The following is a 27,356-nucleotide window of genomic DNA, read 5'->3' on the forward strand; positions in this document are numbered from 1 at the left end:
GCGGGGCGTAAATGGAAAGCCAGCCACTCACATGCGCGAGACGGGGGCGGCGACCCTTCATGTGGACAACCAGTGAAAGTCGTCACTGCGCATGCGCGTGCTACCGACGAGAGGGCACAAGACACAAGACGCGTCGACTTGAAAACAGGACCAGTCAGACCCAAAACTGGTTGGGGGCTGAGGCGATAGTGCAGTTGTCCGCATTTGGATGCCGCGTGGACTTCGCTTCGACGAGGCGTTGATATTTTTTGTATTTATTTTCGGACACCTGTGGATATCTCTTGAGACAAAACTTGGATACTATCTTTTCCTCAGTTCTTTCGGCACATGATACCAGGGAAAGCCACGACTCCTTAATTTTCGCCACCATGGCTTCTCTTCTACGTCTCGGCTACAGGGCCCTCTCGATAGCCCATGCTATGGGCCCCTCGTTCAACCCCGTAGCCGTGGAAGCGGTAATGTGCCGGTGCTCAAAATTTTCATCGGTCGCAGGAAAGGAACTCCTCGAGGGAAGCCCTTTGCTGAGGAATAACCAGGTAAGGAGAGTGCTGAAGGGTCACTATTTTTAAACTTAACGGTAGTTTTGCCTGTATTCTTGCGACGAAGTGGATGGGAAAGTAATGGCCTAAGGGGATGAAACTGGATTCATTGTAATTTCTTGGGAATCGGGCTGAAAGTTTGTCTTGGTGCCGTAGTGTCTCTCGTATGAATACGGTGGTTTTTAAAAAAATGCGTAAAAAATATTAACAGTTCATTCAATGATTATTTGCGTTGATAAAAACCATGTAAACAGCGAAGCGATTACTGGAAACGGAAAGTATAAATGTATTCAATTTTAGTCTAATGAAGGAATTAGGCATCGTTAACAGGGTTATGTTAAAACTCTTTTAGTGAAGCTGCGGGAACTATGTTAGCGTAACTTAACCGTTGATTCGTCCACGTAGAAAATCGTCTCGGCCTGTACGGAAAGACATACATAGATAATGTTTTTTTCAACTTCAGAGTTGATTTTAGAGAAATATCAACTGTTTTACCAAGTACAATGGCCGTTGCTGTTAAAATGACATACGGGCTCCATTTTTACTCGATTATTGAGCAAATTGTTCCGTAGGTTTGTTGCTAGTAGGGACAATATTCTTTGGTTTGGATAGTTAATCGGGGAAAAGTGGGAAAGTTTTGTTATTGCCAACTTAAAGTGGGTGGAAGGAAGCAAGCGACGGGAAAGTCTCTTAGATTCCATGGTCTCTCCTTATTCGTGCCGTGATTTGCATGAAACTTTAAACAAAAAACTGCGATCGTTGCTTAATTAAGGATGTGACCAGGAGAACCACGAATAAATGAGATCAGCGGGACCAGTTTGGTTCCCGTCTGTTGCATTTATGACCCGAAAATTGAAGGCCAGGCACAACAGGGCATGTGGATGAAATATTATCCAGTTTTGCTCTCCTCTTTCATTTTCGTAAATTTCATTAAATTTTAATTTCATTCCACGATTAGATGGCTTCAATAGTTTTTCTCTTTTCTCGGTTAAAGACATAGTTTTTACCAATAATAATAATAATAATAGCAATAATGGCACTGATGTGCTATCATTTTCATTTTAAATGAGCCACTATGGTATTCATATGCAAGGTTTGAACACCATTATTGGTTGAAGACAGGATTTAGCACAGGTCCATTATATACCGTAGACGCGGTCCAATCTGAATTGTATTATTCACTAGCCTTTAATTTAAACCTACTCAGCGAAGTTTGTTGGAAAAATTTTAAAATGCCTATATTGTATGTTTGTTCGTGTGAATTGCTGGGTAACGTACAAGAAAAAATCTCAAGTTGGGAGGCAGTTAACTTAAGTGTCGTTTTTTTTGGCAGATGGTTTGCCTGAAGAGCGTGGATTTATTTAGTCAAACGCTTAATGTAAACGAAGAGGTCGATTTGGCTACGCCTTCTCCGTCCCTCGTAAATAGAGCGTGACTTTGCACTCTCTTACAACATTCCCGTATGCCTGTGCTTTTCCTTGATTGCATTTCACTGTCCAAAGTTGTTGGAAAGACTTGATTAAAATCCGCATCCTTGTATAAAGCCTTTGTTTTCAGTTCCGTTTTATACTTCTTAATTAACAATAGTCCTCGTTTAGAGTGTATTGAGAAGTGGTTAACATGAAGTCAGTACTTCGCATTCAAAATTTTGTGCAAATTTAATGTTTAATCGTAAGAAAAAAGAAGACAGCTGCAAACGTCGGGAACTAATGTTCGATACTGTCGATATGCTAAGTGTTTTCTGAGTTTCTAGAAGAGCTTCAGGTATTTAAAATCACTGCAATCACCCCTAAGTATGGTTCGAGGGATGAGGGTGGAACTGACCAAATACTTAACTCAAAGACGTATGGTATTAACACATCGGGGTGGGGTAGAGGGGTTCCTGTGCCTGTCCTGCCTGATGTTTCCTCGGGATATCTGATACGAGAAAAATCACTCAGCTTGATTGAAGCAGGGGGGCGTTACGAATCTCCCAGATTCGAACCCAGTCCCTCCACTCAGTAACCCACTAGGCTTTTGTGCCATTTTGAGTTATGTAATGGCTATCGCATCCTTCCAGATATTTAACTAGAGCTGTGGTTTTTAAGAAAAGTTTGCGACCCAGTCGAAGTTGAGAAATAGTACCATAACAAGCGATATTTTACCCGAAGTTTGCCATTAATAGTTGGCGTGCCAGGTCACACCGTCGTCAACTACTCGTTGTACGTGATCTCTCCCGTCCAGCTGCTCGTTTCCCTTTCACCAGCCTCCCTCCTCCCCTCCTCTTACACATCAGACGGACGAGTGTCTGGCAGGAAGAGGGGGGAAGGGTGTCGCGGTCGTCTGCCACTTCCCTCAATTCCTCGGGTGAATTCGAAGACGGTTACCCCCTCCCCGGGGCATAAGTAAGCTCACTCGCCACCCTCGTAGTGTTTTTCATGGCTAGGGTTGCGAGTATACCAAAATTTAAAGGGTGTGATTGAAAAGGAGAGGATGCAATTATTAAAGGGAGGATGCAATTGAAGGAATCAACTATTTTACGGTCGTTTCGCGGCTGGTTTTGGGCGTTTGAGTGAAGAGAGTTTGGCGTATCTTAATGCATGCTCATTGGCACGCTTTGTTACTATTACTCGAATTAGCTGGATTCTGGAGTCGTTCGTTGTTTATCACGCACCAGGCGCGACTTCCAGTATACACACTGATCACCTTTGAAACTCGATTGTACAGAGATATTAATCAAATGTCACCCGAAGTTAGTGCTCACGAATGAGTCCTCGTCCGTTTGTTTGAATCCTACGCTTAAGTCTGTGCTCACAGAGTAAACCAAACGGGATGGACGAAGCATTAAACAATACTCAGATGGAAATCAAATTCGATTAGCAACAGCGTGGATGTGCAGTTTATCTGCCCATGATGAAACTATTTGCATTGGAATTAAATGAAAATATCATTCCAACTACGTTATCACTCCACCATTAGTGATATACCCTATATTATCGCTGTTGCTGAATAGGCTGATGAGTTGCTGAAACTGAATTTTATAGAAAACGTCTGTGCGTCCAACAATACCCCAATGAGATACGCGACGTGGATCGATTAAGGAGCGCGGCCGATTGCCGGGAACAATTTAAAGGCCTTTTCTTTGGTAAGAACAAAGATGTATTTCGCTGTGACTTTCTTCCAAAGAAACTATCTTCTTTTCTTTCTACTTCTCGTGTATATCCTGGTGCAGTTAGGGCCGGCTGCAACATTGATCGCTCACGGGGAGTGGCTTATACCATCAAAAGTGGGGGCCTTGTTAGGGGGTCAAAATCCTTACATCGAGTAACTTCGATTCCTAACAGTATCCATTACGTAGATGGCTGATTTAGGGGTACGAGGTGTAAAATATCAGGGGTGATAGCTTCCGCATCGTAATGAGGGCGCCTGGGAGGGTCCCAAGGAAGGCTGTTTTTTGTCCCGTGCGTCCAGAAACAAGGACGACGCTGAATGCTATTAGTAAAGATTATCACTTCATGATTGGAATGAGATAATGCGACGAGTTTTATTTCTTTTATGAAATTAATCTCTCTTATGCTTAGTGTTGTACGTTCTATGTGGGGAAAATACTTAATGTGACATAACTAATGAGGGTAAATAACTTACAACATTCTGCAAGTGTGAGAACGTAGCATTGATGGAATTTGTGCTTGCTTCAGAGTCAAAACGAATAGGCATACTTGTATGAATTCAGAAATTTCTTACACTGGTCTTCATGTGTTTAGTGTATTTGTATTTGGCAAATACATTTCGCGGAAAGAGACATTTATTCTGTAGGAATGAAGATCGGTGGATATTTTCTCTTGGGTGCACGATATATTTTATTCAGACCTGCGTGTACAACTGCAAGAATTTCACGCACGTTAAAATTATGAAATTAATTACTATGTTTTTATCCGCGCAGGCATTTCTCCACTCTTTAAATTTTCGCTTATTTCCTAGTTTCTCAGTTTAAATTATTAAAGTTTCGTGATTGAATATATTAATCTACGGTCCCTGATCCACTGCAAAAGCAGGAAAGCGAAACGTCGTAATTTTCATTCCAGCAATAACAGGACCGAAGCAGCCTGAATTGTACATTAGAAAGGTTCCTTACAACGAGTTATAGGTAACTTTTAATCAAAGTAAACCTTTTCACGAAATTGCAGAATCCATTATTAGGGCTAGACACGAATCTGCCTTGGATCGGTGGGCGTACGCGTTTATTTCGTCTGCCCCGACCGATTTTCCGCCGGGCAGAAGAGGGAATATGACGCGCGAACCGGACCTGGGCCGCTAAGGACTCCACTCTTGCCCATGGATGGGTCACATAATGTCAACCTGACGAAAAGTATGAATTCAGGTCCTCCGAATATACAATTCATTTTTTTCGAGCCATTTTTCGGAGCCTTTCTGGTTTCTTACACCAGGAAGTTCCCCAACAATGTCTTATGAGCACGTTTACGGGATTTTGCTTTGCTCAGGTAGCTTGAAGCTCAGCATTAAAAAAATTGCTTCAGCCTATACATATTAAAATTTTTGGAGACTTCAATGACATTAGTATTTTTATTCCCCACGTTAGTGTCATGGATAATTGCCATTTGGTATGGCATTTATAGATCTGTCTTTCCTATGTTGGTTAATGATTTAGGTTTAGCTTTGCTTGAAATGAAAAGTAACAATTAGACCTCAGGGGTTCAGGCCTTACTAAGAAAAATATCAAAATTGTAATCCTCACTGACGGTTATTTCTGGGTACAATGTTAGAATCCTGGAGAGTACGCAAATTAAAATTCATAAGCTACCAAATTAACATGGAAATAGGGAGACCACATAACATTGAATTTGTTAAATTGAATTAATTAAAATTTGTTCTTTATTTGAAAATCTCAAAGTGGCCATACTATGGACCTCGCGCTTGCCATATTATCATTTCTGTGTACAAAAATGTTCAAAGGACCTTCGCGCCTGTAGCTAAAGCACCGAGGGAACACTTATTAAGAAAAATTTGACTTAGTACAATGTAAGAAACTGGGGGCTGTCCTTAAAGTAACGCAGTGCTTTGGCAGGGGAGAATGGGTATACGATTTCATTACGATCTCTTACGGATGTATGGAAGGAAAGATTCAAGAGGGATCTTACGCAAGGTTTATTATTGCACTATTTCACCATTATTAAGACTTTTAATTACCTTCGATTTCCTTAGAACACTTCGTGCTAATACTCACCAATAAAAAAAGCCTCTTAGAAGCTTTGTTAATTATTATTATTAAAATTTATATGTGCAGATAGACAGTGTAAGGTGGCACACAAGTCCCTAGTGATCACAAAAGATAATAAATAAAATCAGTCAGTAAAACAAATGCACACTTAAAGGAAACTTCCAAACACAAATCTCTTTCACAAAACTAGAAAATCCCCATCTCATTAACATCAATCAATCAACAAGAAAAATAATGCATTTATCAACCAGTGAAAGCAGTTTCTAAATGTGTTTCTTTTCACTGTTTTAATTATACCACTGAAATGAAAAAATGCCATTCATGGTCGTGCCCTTTTTTACAGCAAACACATGTTATTTTAATAATCAATAGTTAATTGTACAGAAAAATGCTTTCGACCAGCCTAAATGCCCTGTTTTTAGAAAACAGTGACTATTTAGATGAACGAAGTCACTTGGTAATTCCACACGAACTTTATCAAAATACAACCTAGGGACGTCATCATCAGGACCTGATGATGACGTCCCTAGTCGTACATTGATAAAGTTCATGTGGGATGAACAAGTTACAGCTTTCATTTAAATTGGTTATGTAAATTCCATTAAATTGCGCCGGAGACAACAGATTTAAAATAAAGTGCCTGTTTAATGGCAGCATATTTAATGAGGTGTGGAAAAGAATACATTTTTGCTCCTGTGTAAGGATCATACCGATCCTTACACAGGAGTAAAAACAACCGTAAACATCCTCGCGTAACTTCAGGAAACTATGGTGATATTGAACATTGAAAGTGGAGGTGAAGGAGGGACCATTGAAAAAGAATTTGTTATCCTGTTTGTTCCTCGGAGGAGAATATAATCAATCATGTATTCATTTTACCCCAACAGGCGCTGTTTTCAGCATTGAGGCACTTGGCGAGCAAGTCTTCGGGGAGAGCCGGGACCGCTAGAAGCTACGAGTCAGACTCGGATTCGGACTCCGACTCTGATTCCGATTCGGAGGGAGAAAGGGTGAGTGATAGCAACAGCGTGGCGATAGCGAATTCCAGCGTTGCCATGGGAAACTTATTCCATTTTATTACCGTTACATTTTTAGCTGTGTAGCAATTGACCGAACAGAGATGGCCGAGATGGCTACTGATCATTATGTACACATTATCAGTGGTTTTGGGCGTTGGGAAAGCGTGCGCTGCCAATTTCTGCGCCGCTCTTTCTGTTTTGCGCTGGCACTCGAATGAGTCCAACTCCGTGTGTAGTATCCACGAGTTGGATGTGAGTCTATAGGTTATCGAGTTTCGGTGCTGAAGCTATGAGTATTATTTATAAACCTAAGTATTCATTTTCGCTGATAATTCTAAAGAATGTTTTTGTTCTCAATGTCTAACTTTTGGCTAGTTTTAAATGGGGAGGGCTGCATTACTTGGAACTAGCGTTCACTATGGATTTTAGGTTACCGATCAAGTTATGAAAAATTTAGAAGAGATCGACTGTCATTCCTATAACTGATATCAGTTACCACTTGACAAACGAAAGATTAATTGAAGGGGCAGGGTCAATGAAGAGTTCAGCCACACCGTTCAACCTCCAGTCTGCAAGTTACTTGGAGGGTAAATCGCATGGCCACTGCTTTCTTGAAAGTGTGGGTGGATATGCGAGAAAGCTTTTGCATCTTCGTGTCCATTTCTAATTGTTGGGCAGGAAATGTATCACTCTGCCTCCATCGGCGCCTGCCGTTTAGGAGTCGCGAAATATTTTCCGAGTTCATTTTTGTCGAAAAACAAGGAATTCAGTTCCCTTTGTTCTCTTCCTTCAGAAAGAAATAGGCACTTGCGTTGAGCGATTACGATATCTTGCACCAAAAATCTTTCTGATCGCCTCGGGGAGCAGCATTTATTATGAAATAAAAACGCGACGCTCAGTGATCGCGACGAAACTCTTGTCTCTTCCGTTATTTGTTCGAATGATCGGCACTCTGAAATCTCAAGGCCTCCCGAGGATGTGCCTAACTCCTTGCCTCCCCTGTCCGCCCCCTCTCCTCCATATGGGGGGCGGAGAGGGGACGGCATTTCTCTCGCCCTCCCCCCCTCTACTGTCTTCCCCTTGCTCCATGAGATCTTAACTGCTCGCCCACGGCTCAGCTCAAAGATAATATTCCGCTCCTCTGGTCCACGCAATGACTCCCCTTCGTGCGTGGTCGGATACGGAGAGGGACCGTCGGAAAACTTGGGTATCGCACTAACGTTATCGGAGAATGGCTTCCTCAAAAATGAGGGAAGCATCGGATTCTTTCACTGTGGTGCATAGTTAGAAGTCGAAGAAGTGCCCATTAGCGATGGTAACGAGCGTGTTTCCGCATCGCTAAGCGACGAGATCGACGGCTGCCATACTCCCTCTGTGATTTTCGTAATTTGTGGTGAGTGGGCGTGTCTTTCTCTCACTTCGAGCGCCAGGAAAGATTGCTATGCATTTAATAAAGGCTGTTGCGTGTCCCAAGTTTTTTGCGTGGACCAATGCGTGGCTCAATTTTTTCGACGCTTCAGTTTTGGCTCGCACGTATGCTCCCTGGAATGATAACAGCGAAAGGTTGCCTTTTTTGAACAGAAAATTTCAACTTTTTCCGGATGACTAAATAAATGTTGAATATGTACATATAATAATCATTCCTGTTCATGAAATAGGAAAGTTGTGGCCAAATTAAGGGCATTAAATTTTAACTGTTGTAACCATTTCCACCGAAAGTATTTACGAGTGATCACTGGTGTGTCTGCATTATCGTTCCACTGGCTTTTGTATTGATAAATAGGAAGGCTGAGGCTTCCACAGATATTTACGAAAAGTAAACAAGCCGATAAAAGCCGAAACTTAGGAATTCGCATCTATTTCAACTAAAGGCCATTGTAAATATCACCGTGGAGATTAAGGGCAGATCAAAAACAAGCATGCTGTAGAGCTGAATTCTAAAGAATTATCCCCATAGTGAACCAGAGATGGCGTAGGAATTGGGTGATCACTTGAAACAAATTCGAGTTCAGAAGTTTCTTGGTTGCAAAATAAAAGAAATTAGCTTCATAATGACGAATTTTTTCCGATGTTAGAAATTATTCGAATCATCCTGCCGTTATATTTTGATACAATAGCAGATGATGAACTCAATTATTCTTTCTGAGGCCAGCACTCATAAGCTGCAAGTACTCTTGTCTCTGTCATTTTCAATTGCTAAGCTGTCTGGTGAAGTCATGTCCCATGCTCAAGTACATATTCGTAACCCGAGAAAATGTGCACCTTCCAATTGTATTTTTCTTTTTTCCGATTATAACAGCAGTGACATTCTAACCATGCTGAGTACTGCACTTCACTTCATTAGTTCATTTATGTATATATATATATTTTTTTAAACATATATATTATATTTATATAAATATATATATATATATATATATATATTTTTTTTAAACATATATATTATATTTATATAAATATAAATATATATATATATATATATATATATATATATATATAACGTTTTGACGGCACAGTATAACGCAAAATTAAAATAGATAACACGTAAAGGGACACTCACATTTCAGAAATGTTTACGCTTTCGGCCTTCTTTACGCGTGGGAGCGAAATCGTAAACAATAAAGAGCGATGGTAACGGTTATGACCACTTGTCAAAACTTTCGCTGTCATTCTCGGCGGAAATAAAATGATATGGAACATTGCGTATTGACTTGATTCTTGTCAACCGTGAAACTTGGAGGAAAGACGTATAGAAATACTAGTAGAAAAGATCATACCCATAATTACCCGAAGAAACAAGTTCTTGTGTCTCCTTTGTTACTCTCAGGAAGAATGTAAGTATGACTGGAGAAACGCACGGCCACTGTTTGGAGTGTCTTCGTACAGGGAAGGAGGGACCAACTTTCCCATCATAGAGTTCTTCAGTGCTTCTCGGTGTCCGTATAAACTTTCGACGAACTATTTAGTCAACCTCATTTTCTTAGCATGTTGCTAAAAATTTGGAAAGTTATTTCACCACCATTCAATAAATTTAAATGTAAGGGTCAAAAAACAAAGAACTTCGTTAATCAAATACACTCAGCAAGCACCTGAATATTTTTACTGAAAAAGCAAACGTTAATGACTTCGTCAAACACGCCCATTATTGCATGTTGTATAGGCATGTATGTTTACATGCATGTGAGAGCTCATATTTGGGCATGAATAGCTGACGCCATAAAACCCCCAACCGCACTTCCTAGTGGCAGTTTGCGGCGTATTGTGCGGATGAATGCCATGTGGAATAAATTATAGTGCCTTATTTTCATTAAGAATGTCAATAATATTAATAATAACTCGAATTCACACTCATATGTATACCTATATGTATGCCTATATGATAAGAGCACTTCCGCTCCGAAACTGAAAAAGTAATATATTCCAGAATAGTAATATTTATACAGCAGTTGGCTATTTCGAATAATTATTAAATAATTTTGATTTTGGAATTAAATTATTACAGATATCAGAAAACCTGAATCGCGTGAATCGAGCTTGGTTTGAATAGCTTTCCTGTGAACTAGAATAACCTTCTACCATGTGTTGTGCGTTTGATTTTGGAAATTTTAAGTCGTAAAATGAAATTGGCCGTAGGAAATTTTTAAGGCGCGGCATTAAAAAAATTCTAATCACGTGAAAGAAGATGCGTTAAATGTTTGCCTTAAAGGGAAAGGCCTAGAAGACCTTTTTGTAACGGCACATTAAATATCGAAAATCTCTTCATTATTGATCTTGCAGTCACAGATTTCACCTTGTAGAAACGTTTCACTTTGAAAAAGGATTAGACAAACACTTTTGTTCTTCGCTAAAATTGCATTGAAACGTATAGTATTAATAAAATTTTAGTGAAAATTGCTACCGTTTTTTCTATTAATTGTTCTTCTTTATTGGTGGCCGATATTAGTAATACATTAATTTTCTTTTTATGCTCCATAAATTTGCTGAAAACGTAATGAGCGTAGAGTGTTTCTTTGATTAAACGGTTCGTTTTACATTAGTAAATTGTACTGCATTGAAGAGGAATACCTGGATATTTCAGCTAGGCCTATTATTTGGACGGAAATACATCCTCTACATGAGTTTTATGTGCAGCTGTACTGTACACTCCCGGAAAATTCATAACTTATAATGAATCTTTCATAAACTAAAATAACGAACAATCGGTCTCATGTTAGACTTGAATTCAATGAAGCTATCCAATTTTATAAAATGAATGATTTTTTTCGAACTACAATTTTCAGACCTTCTCTCTGTAGGTGTTTTCTGGTTATTAGTTAAACATTATAAATGCAACATTTGCGCGATTTTATTGGAGTTCCTCGAGGTTACAATTAAACATCAAATAATGCGAAAAAACGTTATGGTGCAAGGAAAGGAATTCGGACTAAACATCATGGTGTAAGGAAAGGAATTCCGACTCCTTAAACGTCAGAAAAAGCATTTACATTAGCAAGTAGAAACTTAGGCGATATCTTAGAGCAAACTATTTATCAGTGATAGTTTATTCGTGATAAATGCTCGCGAGAATATGACATATTGAACTGAGGCAAATCGAATTAAGCTACACGAATACGTCATTTTTGGCACCTGACAAAACAAATAAATTTCTTGCACCAAAGAAAAATACGTTTGGCCGTACGAGTTCATCATTTCGATATTGAAAATACATTCAATGAAAACAATCTTGATTTGAGGGCTCTTTGCTTCTTGCCTCTTGAGTGCCTCATGTCTTGCATGCGTTTTGCTCTTTGCTTTTTTACTCGACGAGCCTTGCAAGTATAATAATAAAAAAAAGGGAAAATATTTTTCGCATGAAAGAAAATGAAGAGATAAAACGAAAGGTAGTTTCAGTGGCGCATGGTGATAAGCCACTTATTTCTGGTTGTACAACCCCAATGCGGAAGGGGAAAACAACTCGACCCTTTATCTTCGCCTACTCTATGGCCGGAAGGCTGAATCTAGAGATTTATAAAAAAATACAACGCGATAGAAAATAGAGGGCAGAATTTTTTATTTCGGTCGGTCGCGGACGTCTGCGCCTCCCGAAATCCATTTTGCTTTCGCTTCGCTGAAACGAGGAGCATTCTCTGCGTCGCTACGTACGTATGCCTCCGTTTTAACGGTTCGTTTTTGCATTGCCGTCATACCCCGTGTTCATGCCTGCGGCAGCAACGGGACGGAAAGAGAAGGCGACGATGACCCGTGAGATGTGTTTTGATGTCAGACGGACAAATGACAGACACGAAGAATGATGATGGCCAGCGTCGGATTTCGCTCGTCGTCGCATCTGTGGCGCCGTATTAGTGTTAAGAAGAGGGGGCCAACTGCTGCGGTGGCGTCCTTCTTGGCTGCGTATTCTGCGGCTCCAACAAAACGAATGCATAAAAGAGCTACTGCATGGGCGTATGCGTATGGAAGGTGCGGGCGTAGGCCCCTTTTGGCAAACGCGCGTTTAGGTCTCCCCGCGAACACAATGCCTCCTTTTTCTATTTATAACCGTGGCACGGGTTTTTTTTGCCTGAGCTATCCCCTCCACCAAAAAGCCTCCTCCCTTCCCTTCCAACATCCGGGCCTGCGATCGCGCGCCTCTGCCTCGTCAAGGCGGTGACCGCCACCTCCCCACTTCTCCCACCACGGACGACGCTTTCCCCTTCCCCCGCCTTGCAAAGCTAGTTCCCTCCCTCATCTCCCGCGGCGGTCCTCACCGCCTCCTCTCCAAACACTCTCCCCTCCCGTCCCTTGTTGACCTCGGATTCCACCCTCCGATCCAGGCGATAGAGGGCACTCGATACTCAGTACCTCTACGCTGAGTATCGAAGAGGTGGTCATGAACGGAGCATCCTCTGCGTCCTTGGCATGAAAGTATCGATTCCCTAAAATTCCCCAAAAGCAAGCAAACGGCTGACATTGCGTCTTTCATTAAACGGTTGCCATGGTGGCGCTCCCACACCAGCAGCGGCGGCGTCGTGAGCTCTCCCGTGTTCGGTGATTTCAATGCCACCCGTACAACGCCCCGCGTCTCGAAGGACGAGAAAGTTATTTTCACCGCTTGCAGTTGCGAGGTTTTTTCTCAGAGTAGGAAATGGTTATGAAGCCGTGTATTCTCGAAATATGAGCCGTATGCCTTTGTTGGACGTCACGGACGTACGCATTTTGCATCGGTTGGTAGTTAGGGCCAGAAAAATTTACCGGTACATCTGGGATACGAATCCGAATACCGATTACCGATACCAATATCTTAAGCTGGAATCCTAGATATTTTCTCAGCATAACATCGATTTTATCTACTTGTAAATAAAATTTGGGTTCGACTTAGTAGGCCAGTTATTGCAATCGCCTCCTGCGCTCGTAATGGGAGGCAGGGTCCGGGCGGGAGTACCTGCGGATTATCAGTATGTATCCCTAGATATGCTTGCTTGGAGTGTGATTATTAGAGATATTCCGTCCTTCGAATTGGACGCCGAATGGTGACCCAATGAAGCTCTCACTCTTGTTGTTAAATAGACTGCAACAATTCTCTCTCTCCAAACGCAGACTCCAACAATTCTCATCCAATAAAATCTTTCATTTACCAATTAATCCATGTTTCCTAATGACACGAATGACCTTAGCCGTCGGCCATATTCTCTAATAACACTAACTCTATACTATTCTACACATGCTGTAGTTTCATCATTTTAGCTCTTCACTCGTTTAAATCTGGAGAACAGTGGTGCGGTGTACCACTGCGATGTAACCAAGAGGCCTCGTTTGTGTCGGTAAAAACTAAATCTTCGTGCGCATTAAGGGACATGTAGCCCTGTTTGCGGGAAACGCGGAATCAGGACACCAGTCAAATGAAACAATGATTAGTGATGTCAAGAGAGAAGAAAGAAGACTTTATTCCTATTTAATGCACTTTTTGTTTCGGCAATAGTGCCGCAAGTTGTTTGAAAGCGTGCGGACAATAGGATTTTGTACCTTGCGTCTTGACCTATAAAGTTGATTGCCGATAATTTTTCTTGCTGCATACGCAATTTTTTCCTCATAAGATCTTCTGCCGAAGAGTATGCGTGTCATTTGCTCTGATGGGCCTGGAGTAGTGTTCGCTTGAATATGGGGACATGAGTCGGAAACAATTCACTATGACATTTTTTCCGTAAGTCGTCGATTTTTTTCTGTCATCTACAAGTCGTAGACTGATTCCTCCCACATTGGTGGTCCGATGATCGATGCCGGCACTCTCTCTTCGGAAGCCCGAAGGTGGATAAAAATTAAATACTTTCAAGAATGAGTTTCATCAGTTTTTATAAACGTGATGTTTTCTCTGGTTGTAAAATTTTCAGCAGAACTGCAACTTTTTGTTTCAAATATTTGTCATTCAGAGTCATTTTAAAAAAATCGTTCCGCCCGTTCCTGGCATCCCGGAAAAATTTCGGTACAGCACACTTCAAATTGCTTGAGAAGCACTATTCTCCATTGCCAGGGTTGAAATCTCCCTCGACATCCAATTTAGAATCGAATAATGGATATTTTCGTGGTGGGTTCCATCTAGAACTTAGTGTGTGTGTATGGAAACATTCTGATCTCATGAATACTAAATAAATATTCAATCGAGTCAATGAATCAATATTCAACCGTCAAAATGAGATTTCTCCAAGTTGAGCGCGGAACCGGAGTCTGATCCCACGATTTCTGCTATCATTTTGACGTCCTCTGTCACGCCGTTACCTCATTATGAATTGAATAATATCTAGTATCTGTAGATATTGATTAGCTAATCACCAGTGGAAATCTTAAAATTTCCGCAATACCCCAAATTTGCTAGACATATTTGTTTATTTGGCGCTGTAAAATGTTTTTGTCGAACTGCCTGGACTAATGCAGAGCTGTTTGTCCTTTCTTTAGAATATATTCTCCCGTTCACTTATATTTTAACGCAGATTATTCATACCGTTCACATGTGTTGTAAACTTCGTATGTACCCTATCTGATGTCATTATTCCCTTTCATTCCCCTACCTCGCTTGCCCAATGTCGTCCCCTCTATCACTGTGTTCAATATTCCACCATTAATCAAAATGAGCATATGCATCCTCCTTTCCTGCCTCCTTCGGATATCTCCCAGCAACCTTTTTTCCTCCCCCATCATGCTTAACACTTCCTCCTTTGTTTTCCTTTCAGTCCACTTCACCTCTTCTATCATTCTCCACACTAACATTTCAAAAACCTCCAATCTGTGACTCTCATCTGGCTTCAACGACCATGTCTCCGAACCGTACACAACCACGCTCCTTATCAAAGTTTTCGCTAGCCTTTCCTTAACCTCCTTAATCAACGTCCCTGTCACCAATTCCGTCCTCCTTGTGACAGCTTCTTTGCCTAACGCGGCTCTCCTTCTGATGCCCCTGCTACTGTGACCATCTCGGTCCAAACTTGGCCCAAGATAGGTAAACTGTTCCATCCACTCAAATTGTTGTTTTTCTATTTTAACGTTGAGTTTAACTTTTCTCCTTCTCGAAAATCTCGTGACCTTCGTTTTACATCGTTCTTCATCCCATCCCTATTGCACTGATTTTCTAATGTGTTCAGCTTGCAACCCCTAGACTGACTGACGGGCGTACAGGTTCCACTCTTAATACATTACTTAATTCTACCCAATTCACTCTATCGAAAGCCTTTTCGAAAAATATGTAACGAGCAAATAAACCTTGATTTTCTACTTCGTTCCTCTCTATTAGTGACCTTATTACTGCTATGACATCACTTGTGCCACTCCCCTTTCTGAGCACGAACTGATCCTTCCCTAAGTATCATTTTACCTGCTCTCCGTCCTTTAATTGATGATCCTGAGGACCACTTGAGCTGCGTGGGAAATCAAACTAAATTTACACAGTCCTTGCTTACGGCCTTTTCCTTTTTTTTGGGATGGCCATTGACACTGCCATAACTAAATCTTCCGGCCAAATACCTTTCTCATAAATGCTACGAATTAAACCCATAAAACTCCTCCTTCCACTCTTTCCCACTCTCATGAGCGTTTTCACTTTATACTTGTATATGCCCACTGTCTCATTTGATTGGATTTGCCTTGATGCTCTTTCTATCTCGCAATCAATCTAAGGATTAGTTAAATGTTAAAAGTTAATCTTAGGTGTTGTCCAAACTTTAAGGATAAGAATATGTGCTACTCGGGGAAATAGTTACATATCGATAGAAAAAAGCACAAACTTGGGTGTTACAATTTTTTCAAAGCGTAAACGTGAAGTTGCTGCAAAATGGGAATCAATCCCTCCTTTAGCTTACTTGGGTCCATTTAACACTTTGTTAATTTACAGCTTACCTGAAAAAGTAATATACTTTTGCTATTTGCAGGTTTTTCTTTACTTAATGAGTTAATTTAGACAGAGTTCTTGTTTATAGGAATTCAAATAACTAAAACATTTCTTAATTATAACACTCACACTAACACACACACTCCCAAGTTCTTGAAAAGAATACAAGGGTTTTACTAATCAAAATTACGGTCTTGGTGAAAATATACTTTCTCTGGGGAGTAATATGGAATTAACTGGTAGTGAATAAAAAAGCTGCAGTAACTGATCCGCAAGTTGGCTTGATAGCGAGGTCAGAGCTTGCCTAACACATAAACCCAAAGACGTGTGAAGTTCGCGTGTAACGACAGGTACCAGAAAAATCACACAGCTTAAGTAACAAGTGATTTAACTGCGTCATATATGGAGGTTGTGGGTGAAAGTATAGTTGTACGGTAGCTCACGCATGTGATTGACTTTCCCTTTCGGGCTAAGTTTCGGCAAGAGACCTTTGGGTGAATCGAGCAACGAGAAAAAATGTCCAAAACAAAGGGAGACCACTAAAAAAATTGAAAAAATTGAGCGTCACGCTCTTCCGTAATGGGAGCCTTTTGATAGGTCTCTTCCTTTTCATTTTGGCCCGCTGTGTTATTTCTGGCCCTGGCGACGTCTGTATTATCACTTGAGGAGGCCGAGTGACATAAACCTTTTAACGCGTAAGTTTTTTTTCTAAAATCATTAAGTTATCCATGCGATAAAAACTTTGTCTGCAGTTCTACGCAATTGTATGAAAGGGTTATGTTTTAGAAAAGCTCGCGTGTCCATATAGCCACGCTAGGCGAATCTCATAGCAATAGCATGCCCGCTTCAGCACCTATAATTTTGTGGAAATAAGATAAATATTCCCTCCTTTCTCTAAAAGGCGATTGTTATTAAAATTTAAAACAATCATAATTTGATCGATAGGTAATGATTATTGGGTAGAACCTTGGTAGATTTAAAATATATAGTATGCAAACCATTATTAGACAAAAAAGTCGGAAATTGCTGCATGTGAAAATTGGCAAAAAATTGTACTCGTAGTCCTACGTAGAATATTATACCTTTTGTGCGAACAAAACTTAGATGATTAGGCGTTGTATTTCTCTATTAAACGGCGAATAACAATCAGGTGGACTTAGTATACTGTTGGTTTTTAACGCTTGTGGCCCTACGCTTACTCATGTGTACTTAAAGTAGAGGATTACTGTGCGAGAAAAGTGCCGTGGTCCGTCCGCTTGCTAAGATACACTAAGTTTTGTCTCTCTAAGCTCGAAAATGGCAGAACAATGTTCATCTTTCACTCGTGTTTCCGATTTTAGTTTTCGTCTTCGTCTCTATTATCAACTCAAAACGACATTGATGCTTTTAGATTAATTACGACTTATCCATGCGAGCTTTAAATAGAGTTTATGCCCATTCGGGAATATGAATTACTGTAAATATACGTGGGTATTTATTAGCTACGCGTCGCATTTGAATGCCCTTCGGTATCTTTATATGAAGTCAAAGGTCTCGAATGACATTAAAAAAAATCTTTTTCGAACTAAGGTCGAATCAAGGCTGAATGTTAATTGCTGTTAGATATTAATTTTGCAGTCCTGCAATGCTGCAAACAGTGAAGGTGGGAACGGAATAGCGTTAGCACGCTGTATATTATTTCATGAATAAAGTGGGAAACTCAATCTTATCACTCGCAATATTGGGTGGGTGTCTGACCTCTTCATTCTTATTGAACTGGTAACGCAGCGATTTTGTCAATAGGAGAGGATCGCTAAAATCTATCGTGATGTTGGTACATTTGTGATACACTTATATTTATTTTATTATAGCTATATATCTACACAATTATCTTTGGATAGGGGTTAGATATTCATTCGGGCACTATTATTGTTTAAAGTTGTCATTATTTGGAGTTCTACAAATGTATTAAATATTAAACATGTAAGTGTATTAGATGGGCCACGTGTTAAGTGGCTCATTGAAAGCCTTCATGAAGAGTCCGTTGTCTCTATTGCTGACATTCAGCAGACCCGAGATAAAGTTTTAAATTATGATGAATTCGGATTGTGGATATTGTAAAAATTGTAATTTTCTCTGTTAATTATCTGATGATTGCTTCTTTGAAGCCAACTGCACTTATCTCGACACCCATTGCCTAAAATGCATTCATTGCAATCTTTCTTCGACCTTCCGAGAACTAATTTCCTTTTAAAACCGGAACGTCAGATGATGTCCCGTCACGTCCCCTCCGTGAATATAACTCCAGCTCTCTCAGTCTTTTCCGCCGTACTTGGATTCGCATATTTCTCATGCCATGGGTAAGCAAAACATTCTGAGGCTAGATGTACGAGCTTTCGTAATACAGACAGAGTTAAATTGATAATCTAGCAGAGAGTCGCCGGCGCTGAGACGGCAGCGTCCGACGATTGCTATCAGTTGAGGTCCTTTCAATCAGATGTCAGTCCTCTTCATGTATATGGGTAACTTGGATTGACACACATGTTAAAGAGTGCGTTGGTGTAAACTGATCCGCTTGGAGGCCTATGATTCAAAGCGGAGAAACTCATTCGCGATCGTGGTAGAAGGGAAGTCCCTGCTTGCACGATCAGAGGGTATTGCCCTCCATGCTGCCATGAAGATAACTGCGAACAGATGCACATATATGTTTCACTAGTCCTCGGGAAATCATGCAGTGGCCTCATATTTATTCCAAATTGGACTCCGTGCAAGGCATAGATAGAATTACTGGGAGGTCGTGCAGGAGTCGGGGAATTATCATCAAAAAACGTCACTACCATCACGAAAGATTTTGTCAGCGATTGACACACTGGATCTAAGTGAGTCCAATATCTCTCCCAGACGAGCATTAGCACAGTGCAGAAGGCCTAATTACCATTGCGAAAAGGCGCATCCATCTCTCATGTTTTATGCGAAAATAGGACGAATAAAAAAGATTCTTCGTTAATCCATGGAAGATCCCGGGGAATCTACTGCATACAATTTTTTAAAACTTGGTGTTTACAAGTGATATGAGCATTGATTTGCCGATCATATTAATTACTCTTTTGATGAGAAATTTAAAGCGTGAAAGTATTAAGAAGTAGGACACTTGCATTTATAAAAAGAATGGCAAATTCTTTGCGTTGTTCGGAAAACCATTAGTAAATTCATTCCCTGCTTTTACCAAGGAGAGCAAGTTACACGTTAATCAAAGAAAGTATGACCATTGATGTACGAAAATAATTTTGGTCATCTTTTGATTACACTTTTTACAGTCAGCTAAACCTCTCTCTCATGGTTGTAGTCACTCGGAAGGCCGAAACGTGACTTGAATCATGTGGCACAAATGACCAAAGAAGGAACTACTGTAACAAATACAGCCCTGTTATTGCCCTATACAGCCCTGACTCTTGTAATTATTGCACGGATTGGATTTTTATTTTTAACTCGCAGCCTATTTCATGCTCACCAGAATCATATTACGAAGACCTATTGTCTCGCAACCATCATACGGGTCTTGAAAAATCTCACAAACCTGTCAACGGGTGACGGCTGCAGTGAAATTGCCACTGATTTCGTTAGTTACGAACGAATTTCGATTAAGATTCAACACCAACCTGCACCCACATCTGAAAATAATGTCGGTTCGAGTGCTGGCCATGTTAATCACCTCTCAGCTGGTTTAATGCGGGATGATGCAAGTGAATACCAAGGTATCAGTTTATTTTTTGCGGTAGCTCTCATTTCTGGTTTCAGTGCAAATTTCCAATATTATCATGCGCTACTTGTGTGGAAGGTCGATGCTATTCCATCTCCATGCTGGTTGCAATGTTGTGATCTTATTTCCATAGATAATTGTCACCCTTCGTCTGATTTTTTTATTTATGCAACGCATGCTATAACGACATATATTAATGCCATTTAAACAGCTTATTATATGCTACGGAAGACATCTATGCCATTCCTATTCATCTCAAGCTATAAAAATAATACCTTATCGTTAATTATCTTAATTGAAAAATACGAGGGTCATCCGGAAAGTAGTACCCGTTCGTGAAATAAAGACACAAAAGTAAATATTAACAAACATAAAAAATTTTATTTGAAAGAGGATACTTTAAACTACTTCTCAACATAATCTCCAAGCAAATTAAGGCATTTGTCGTAACGTGTGACAAGTTTCTGTATTCCTGCTGCATAGTCCTTCGCCGCCAGCTCATTGAGATACGCGAGGGACCCATCTTGCACAAATTTTTGCATAATGCAGATGGTGTTTAACAATTTCATGAACAATTGTTCGAGAAACATTGGGAAAATGCTCACAGATGTCATCAATTGTGACGCGCCGATCGTTCCTCACGAATTCGTCAACTGAGCTCACCAGTTGGTCTGTAATGACAGACGGTCTCTCCGAACGCTCATCGTCGTGTGTGTTCCCCCTCCCCATGTTGAAGTTGCGACACCACCGCCGAACAGACGACTCGTCCATTACATTGTCTCCATACACCTCCTTTAATTGGCGATGAATATCACATGGGCGAACGTTTCTTGCATTGAGGAATTTAATCACTGCCCTCACTTCACAACTGGCGGCGTTCTCAATTTTTTTAAACATTGTAAACAATCACAGAAACAACACAGGCAATGCTAGCGTCACGCAACTTGGCTCAGAGAAGGCAGACAAGCCACTGAAGCTATCTGACCTCGTCCAGCGGCTACTCGCGTCGTCAGCACTTCATGCGGCACGAACGGGTACTACTTTCCGGATGACCCTCGTATGTACGGAATAGTAAGTTAATATTTTTTAATATTTCTTGTTTGCTTGTGCTGTTGCCTTGCATAAGTATAAATATAAGTTTGGAAATAGATAAGATTTCATATTTTAATATGTTCTTCCCTTTGTCTCGACAGATTTCAAGACAATATAACAGATTGACTGAAGATTCCGAGCATGTCTGATTTCACTGCACCATCTATGGTCGATTTCATTGAAACATCGGTGGATACTTTATTCAAAATAATAATGACTAATGACTTACACACGATTGAAATAGCTTCGTTTCTCGAGTAGTTACATTACCCAAAGCAGTTCGCTGCTTGGTATCATAACATCGCTCATTGTTTTATGAGGCTATCTTATCATAGTTGATTACTACTCGATAGAGGAAGACATCTTTTTTGTCATGGTTCTTTTGCAGTTTAAGATGTTTTAACTGCCTATTCTAGAATCATGACAGCAATGATGTACCTACGTGTCTTCAAAATCATAGAAAATTTTGAATAGTTTTCGAGATAGTAGAAATATTTTAGTACTCTTTCCGGATGTTAAATTCCGAGCGATTCAAAAATTGAGCAAAGGCAATCACGTGAAGATGTGCTGTCAATCGAATTGACCATGCGATACAAGAACATATATTTCATAGAGAGCCGTTTAAGAAATAAATTAATCGTGTAAGTATTATGAAGAAAGTGCTTGGAAAAATAAAAACGATTGCCAAAACTTTTGAAAAAATTTTTGTTGTAAGAAACCGCGTTTACTGTTCTCTATTCTCAATGTTAATCGTTGTTAGTGGTACCGTGAGGTACGGTCTTCAATGGTATATTAATCTTATAAGTGTTGTATAACATTGAATGATAAATTCGGCTTAAAAGTAAAGCAAATGTGTACGAAATTCTCTTACTCTTGCACAACACATTCAAACAGGCGTGATTAAAATATTTGCTCTCGAAAAGTTCGCCGATGCTTTGCCAAGTTTTACTCTCGAAGACCCTAGTTTTGTATTTATACTATAGAATTTATACTCTTGGTATTTCCATTTCTTTCAAAAAATAAAGGTGGCATGAAAAATTATGTGGTTTCGAATCGCATTTTAGTGCTCCATTGTATATAAAATATGAAATATATAACTCATACATGTACATATACGATATTATGTATACATGTACACGACACGTGTGTGTGTGTGTATATATATATATATATATATATATATATATATATATATATATATATATATATATATATATATATATATAATCGAATGTATAAATATATAGTCTATTTATAATACTGTGACTTAGCGCTAAAAATTCCGTTTAACTATATAGATAAAAGCAACATAATTTAGGTTTGCCCAATATTTTTCCTTTCTATCAACTCCAAATACGAATTAAGTCTCACAATCAGCTGATTCCTCGAACGCAACAGCAGTCATCGACCGCTTGGTCAAACATGAAAAGTGATAGGGATGGATCATTTGAAACATTTAGAGTATTCATTATTGTTTTTCAAGTTTTTTTAAACAGGTGGAACGATATGCAGGAGTGGCAGGAACTTAAAATAATTTTGATGACATTTTCATGTTTTTAGATTAAAGTATTCCTCTTAATGTCAGACCTGATGATATCGTCTCAGCGACGTAACCGGTCGTTCACAAAGAAAACGTTACATTATAAAAATGACTAAGCCCTGGTGGTTTCATATTGATGGATTTTTATAAAATAAATCCTGAAATCATTGAAAAATATTCGTATTAACACTAATTAATATTTCTCAGCATTTACAGAAAAATTTCTTTAATCAATAAATATATCTAATTGCCTTTCCTCCCTGTATGCCTCTTTTTTCCTTCCAGTGTAAAATCTACCTCGATTCTATCGGAACAATTAGTCGAAATGGGTTATCCACTTCCATTCCATCATTTCGGTCATCTTTATATAACGGTGAGGTTGAAAAATAAATTCAGAAGCCGCTTTATCTATGTGATAAGTTCTGAGTAAACATATACTCTATATCGGTGAACTTCAAACAGGAATAAGAGAGGATCAACGTAATCAATGCTGCGTCTAAATTTAGTGTTTGAGGTCTGTGCTCTAAGAGTTCTGATATCCATGTGGACCTCGTATTATCTGGCAGTGGCGGAAGAAGTTCGGTCGCCTTTCTTTCTCCTCGTTTTGGTTGCAGTTTCGTCCTTTTCATTTTGAAGGGAGATTCCCATCGTTTCACTTAATGTGTCCTCCTAAATTCGTCGAACTGGTATACAGGCATTGTTTCCTATGATCATTTTAATGGTTTTCATTTTGACGACTGTTAGAACGATTTGTAAAATATTTTTCTGGCCCAAGTTAGTTGAGTAAACAAGATAGCAAATGGGCTTGCGGACAAGTGAAACTGGGTTCATCCTGTCCTTCGAACTGTTTCATTGGTAGGAATTTACTTCAAGGCCAAGTATCCAGGGATGCTACCACATGCAATTATCGTTGCCTCAAGTGCATACGGCACTTACCCGATGAGTCCGTACGCTACTATTTTAGAATGCTCATATATTTGAACATTTCCTCTTGTAAGATGGGCATTGGTAAGCATTAATGGGTTAAAAAAATGTACATGCACCAAATGAAATGCGTCTTTGCATTATCGCAGGTTAAGTAGACTTAGAATTAGTATTAGAATAATGGATTTTGGAGTTAAAAGGAAATTATATTAATTTTCCGAGTGAGATTCAGCATGTCAACTAAATTTAACAAGCAAAAGGGAGGGGGGGAACGCATGAAAAGGTGAGTTGTGATTATCAACCATACTACCTTGATCAAAAAGTTCCCGGAATAACCACCGTGTGGCGCTCCCATCGTTCCGATTTGAGTTCTGTTTTTTTTGTTAAATTGGTACATCTGTTGTTGATATTCCCTTTAAATCTTAGTGTCATAACTTGACATTTGCAAAAGTTACGTAGCCAAGAGTACATCTATCTCTGTGTGTGTTGGCGATTTTTTACAATTTCAGAAATGGATTTAAATTTGCAACAACGAACTTGTATTAAATTTTGCGTAAAAAACGGATTTAGTGGCGCACGGACGTTGGAAATGTTGGAAAAGTGTTTCGGCAACGATTCTCTAAAAAAAACGGTCGTTCACCAGTGGCACGAGCGGTTCAGAAGTGGTCGTGAGTCAATCGAAGATGATGAACGCAGTGGCAGACCATCGACATCGAAAGTCGGTGAAAAAATTGATAAAGTAAAAGAAATGTTGGTCAATAACCGCAAATTAACCATCAGAGAAATAGCGGAGGACTTGAACATTGCCTATGGATCCGCCCAAGACATTGTGGTTAATGATTTGGGTTTAGCAGCAAAGTTGGTGCCAAAAGACCTCAATTTCATGCAAAAAAGAGACCGTGTTGACGTCGCAAAAGACATGATTTGCGAGGCTGAATCCGATCCCACATTCATCAAAAGGATCATTACTGGAGACGAGACGTGGGTTTATGAGTACGACACGCAATCCAGACATCAGGCAAGTGAATGGCGTTCACCAAATGAGCCGAGACCAAAAAAACCACGTCGTTTTCAGTCAAAAAAAAAGGCAATGCTGACGGTTTTCATGGATTAAAACGGTGTAGTGCATCATGAATTTTTGCCAGAAGGCCAGACAGTAAACAAAGAGTATTATTTGGGCGTTATGAGACGTTTGCGTGAAGCAATTCGCCGAAAGAGACCAGAAATGTGGGCAGAAAACTCGTGGATTTTGCACCATGATAACGCACCGTCGCACAGTGCTATCATTATTCGTAATTTTTTGACGAAAAATGCAACAAATACCATCCAACAGCCACCGAATTCACCTGATTTGGCTCCCTGTGACTTCTTTCTGTTCAATCGAGTTAAAAAACCATTACGGGGAACGCGTTTTAGCAGCCGAGAGGAAGTAATGGAAAAATCGCAGGAAGCACTGATGGACATACCGAAAACCGACCGTAACTTTTGCAAATGTCAAGTTATGACACTAAGATTTAAAGGGAATATCAACAACAGATGTACCAATTTAACAAAAAAACAGAACTCAAATCGGAACGATGGGAGCGCCACACGGTGGTTATTCCGGGAAATTTTTGATCAAGGTAGTATTTTCTGGTAGAAAATTAATATTGTTCTGCTGCTCTAGTAAATTCACTAATAAAATTTTTAAAAACTGGAAAATTATAGATCTCATTGACTTTTTGTCTACGAAATATAACTCAAGGAGTGAGGCTCGAGCCAACAATTAAAGAGATTCTTTAGAATGGAAGGCATAGGGTATAGATAAGAAATATTAAACCATTGCTTCCGGTGAGAACTTTTCGCCTCCTTAGCGCGAAAATGATCTACGGTGGTAGTTTTTATCTTTGACCAAATTTACTCGAGTTTATCTCAAAATCCAGTGTTTACTAGGAACTTCGTCGGAACCCCCTCGAAGATTTTGGCTGAAGTCACTGTTAATACGGCTTTTCTTCTCGCGTTCCGTTGCTGAGCCGGAAACGAATTTTTAAACTTATTGCACCAGTTACTTTCAATATTCGAGGTTAAATTCACTCATTGCGATATTTTCGGCACTTCTACTATAATTAATTTGATATGCATTCATGGATTAGTCTTTCAGATCGAGGATGAGTTGACTGCAGGCGTGCAATATTTTTAATTCAATTTCATTCTCTCTTGCCTAATGGCTGTTACCGGCCAAGCAACGTAATCAACTCCAAGGTTAGTTCCACAGGTTAGAAGTTATTGTTCACTTCATACATACTAGGCCCTACTGCTGGTGAAATTCACACTTAAGTGGTAGGGCGAGCAGTTCCTCTCACTCTGCCGCTGGGTGATATGATAACCCGAAAAATCCCAGAGCTTGGGATATCCAGAGGAGTCGCCCGACCTTGAGATCATCAGCCGTTCGTTCGGCTCATTCGTCCTGGCCTTGTCAAGTCTTCCTTATGTGATTTTACCTAACATTGTTCCCTAAGTTATAGACTGTCTTAAGGTATGCCCAATCCGTCGAGTTCTGTCATTCGGTATTCACATTTACTCTGCTTGGCCTTTCTTCTTTTCTCATTTTATCTGTTTGTTTCATCTTCAGTATACGTCTCCAAAACCAAGTTTCGTAGCTTTCTATTCCTCTTTGGCATTTTCCAACTGTCCATATTCAATTGCTCCTCTCTTTATTACTATTTTCAATCATTTCTTCCGTCTTTTGGAGAAAAAAGCTGTCTTCATATTGGACGCCTTCTTAGCTTAAGTCGGCTGTTATCTACGCGTGAATATTTCTACCCATTGAGAAGCATGATCAATACGCCCTCATACGCCATGAGTGTAAGCCTTACGACCCTTACCTTGCAAAATGGGCAGAATTGAATCCACCGCGAAAAACTTCGCGGTCTTCGCGGTGACCTAAAAGTGGTTATTCAGTGCCTAAAGAGATGGTGGAATGCACAACAATACTTTGCATTGGTCTTTTGAATTCAAGTAAGTTACTCTGATTAAGATACTGCTATTAATTTTTGATAATAAGTAGAAAATATCTCGCAAATGTTGAATTTACATTTAAATGCATAAGTTACCCGAGTACAAATTTCCAATAACCTGCATTGATAGTGACGTATCAATTTTATTGAGAAAAATATATTTTTGTATATTTTAATCAACTAATTCGCGGACCGTATTTTAGAGCAGTAAAAGCAAGCAATTTCAGAGTTACCCGGATGGTATTGATATGTCTTATGATGACCGCCACAAAAAATATTCTCTCGAAATGTAATTCTAATTTGATATAAAAACATTTTAATGTTCAGGTAATTTTTGCCGATTTTCTAAAATGCTTCAAATAGTTTGTAGTCCGCGATTTACCGGACTAGAAGGCAATGTCGAAAGGGAATTTTCCATCAGGCATACGTATACATTCATTAAAGTAGTCAGGGCATCGGTCCGAAAAACAGAAGGTCCGTGGTTCAATGTTCGGGTGAGGGATTTTTTTCTGTTTGGAACCTTCCACCTTCCCCACGGAGACTAATATGCTCGTCCTTTAATGTATTTCATATTCCTTCCCGCACTGTTTATCCTTGAAAATATAATTATTTATTTTGCGAGTGGACCATGAGGCGTTTCTTGCATTCAAGCTCCCGACTATCTTGCCAATCGTTTTCTTGGAAATCCCTGCCTCTCATTGCATTTACTAACCTCTTTCCAAGTTATTTTGGGTCTTCCTCTTTTCCTCCCTTGTATTAGATTTAAGCGTCTTATCTTTGATGGTCATCGCTCCTCCATCGGTCACTTGTCCATATAAGTTCAGTTTCTTCCCATTCACAGTGTCTAATGTATTTATAGTCGCCCCTACCCGCTCTCTAAACTCATTTCATATTCTTTCCATTCTTATCCGACCACGGCTGCGTATCCCAAAGTCCA

The 27,356-nt window shown here is 39.8% G+C and overlaps 1 protein-coding gene and 1 long non-coding RNA gene across 2 annotated transcripts in view; one reads left to right on the forward strand and one right to left on the reverse strand.

Annotated features, from left to right (window-relative positions):
* LOC139694253 (uncharacterized) overlaps positions 1 to 27,356 on the reverse strand; it is a 37,082-nt gene that overhangs the window by 8,226 nt on the left and 1,500 nt on the right. The window lies entirely within an intron of this gene.
* The window catches only part of CBP (sarcoplasmic calcium-binding protein), a 39,585-nt gene continuing 12,431 nt past the window's right edge, over positions 203 to 27,356 (forward strand). The window contains exons 1-2 of the mRNA XM_071592709.1: positions 203 to 536; positions 6,645 to 6,767. Of these exons, the coding sequence (XP_071448810.1) occupies positions 369 to 536; positions 6,645 to 6,767 (291 nt within the window). The 5' untranslated portion in view covers positions 203 to 368. The remainder of the gene's footprint in view (positions 537 to 6,644; positions 6,768 to 27,356) is intronic.

This window comes from Hetaerina americana, unplaced genomic scaffold (genome assembly GCF_022747635.1).
Source record: "Hetaerina americana unplaced genomic scaffold, ioHetAmer1.1.p SCAF_5, whole genome shotgun sequence".
NCBI lineage: Eukaryota > Metazoa > Arthropoda > Insecta > Odonata > Calopterygidae > Hetaerina > Hetaerina americana.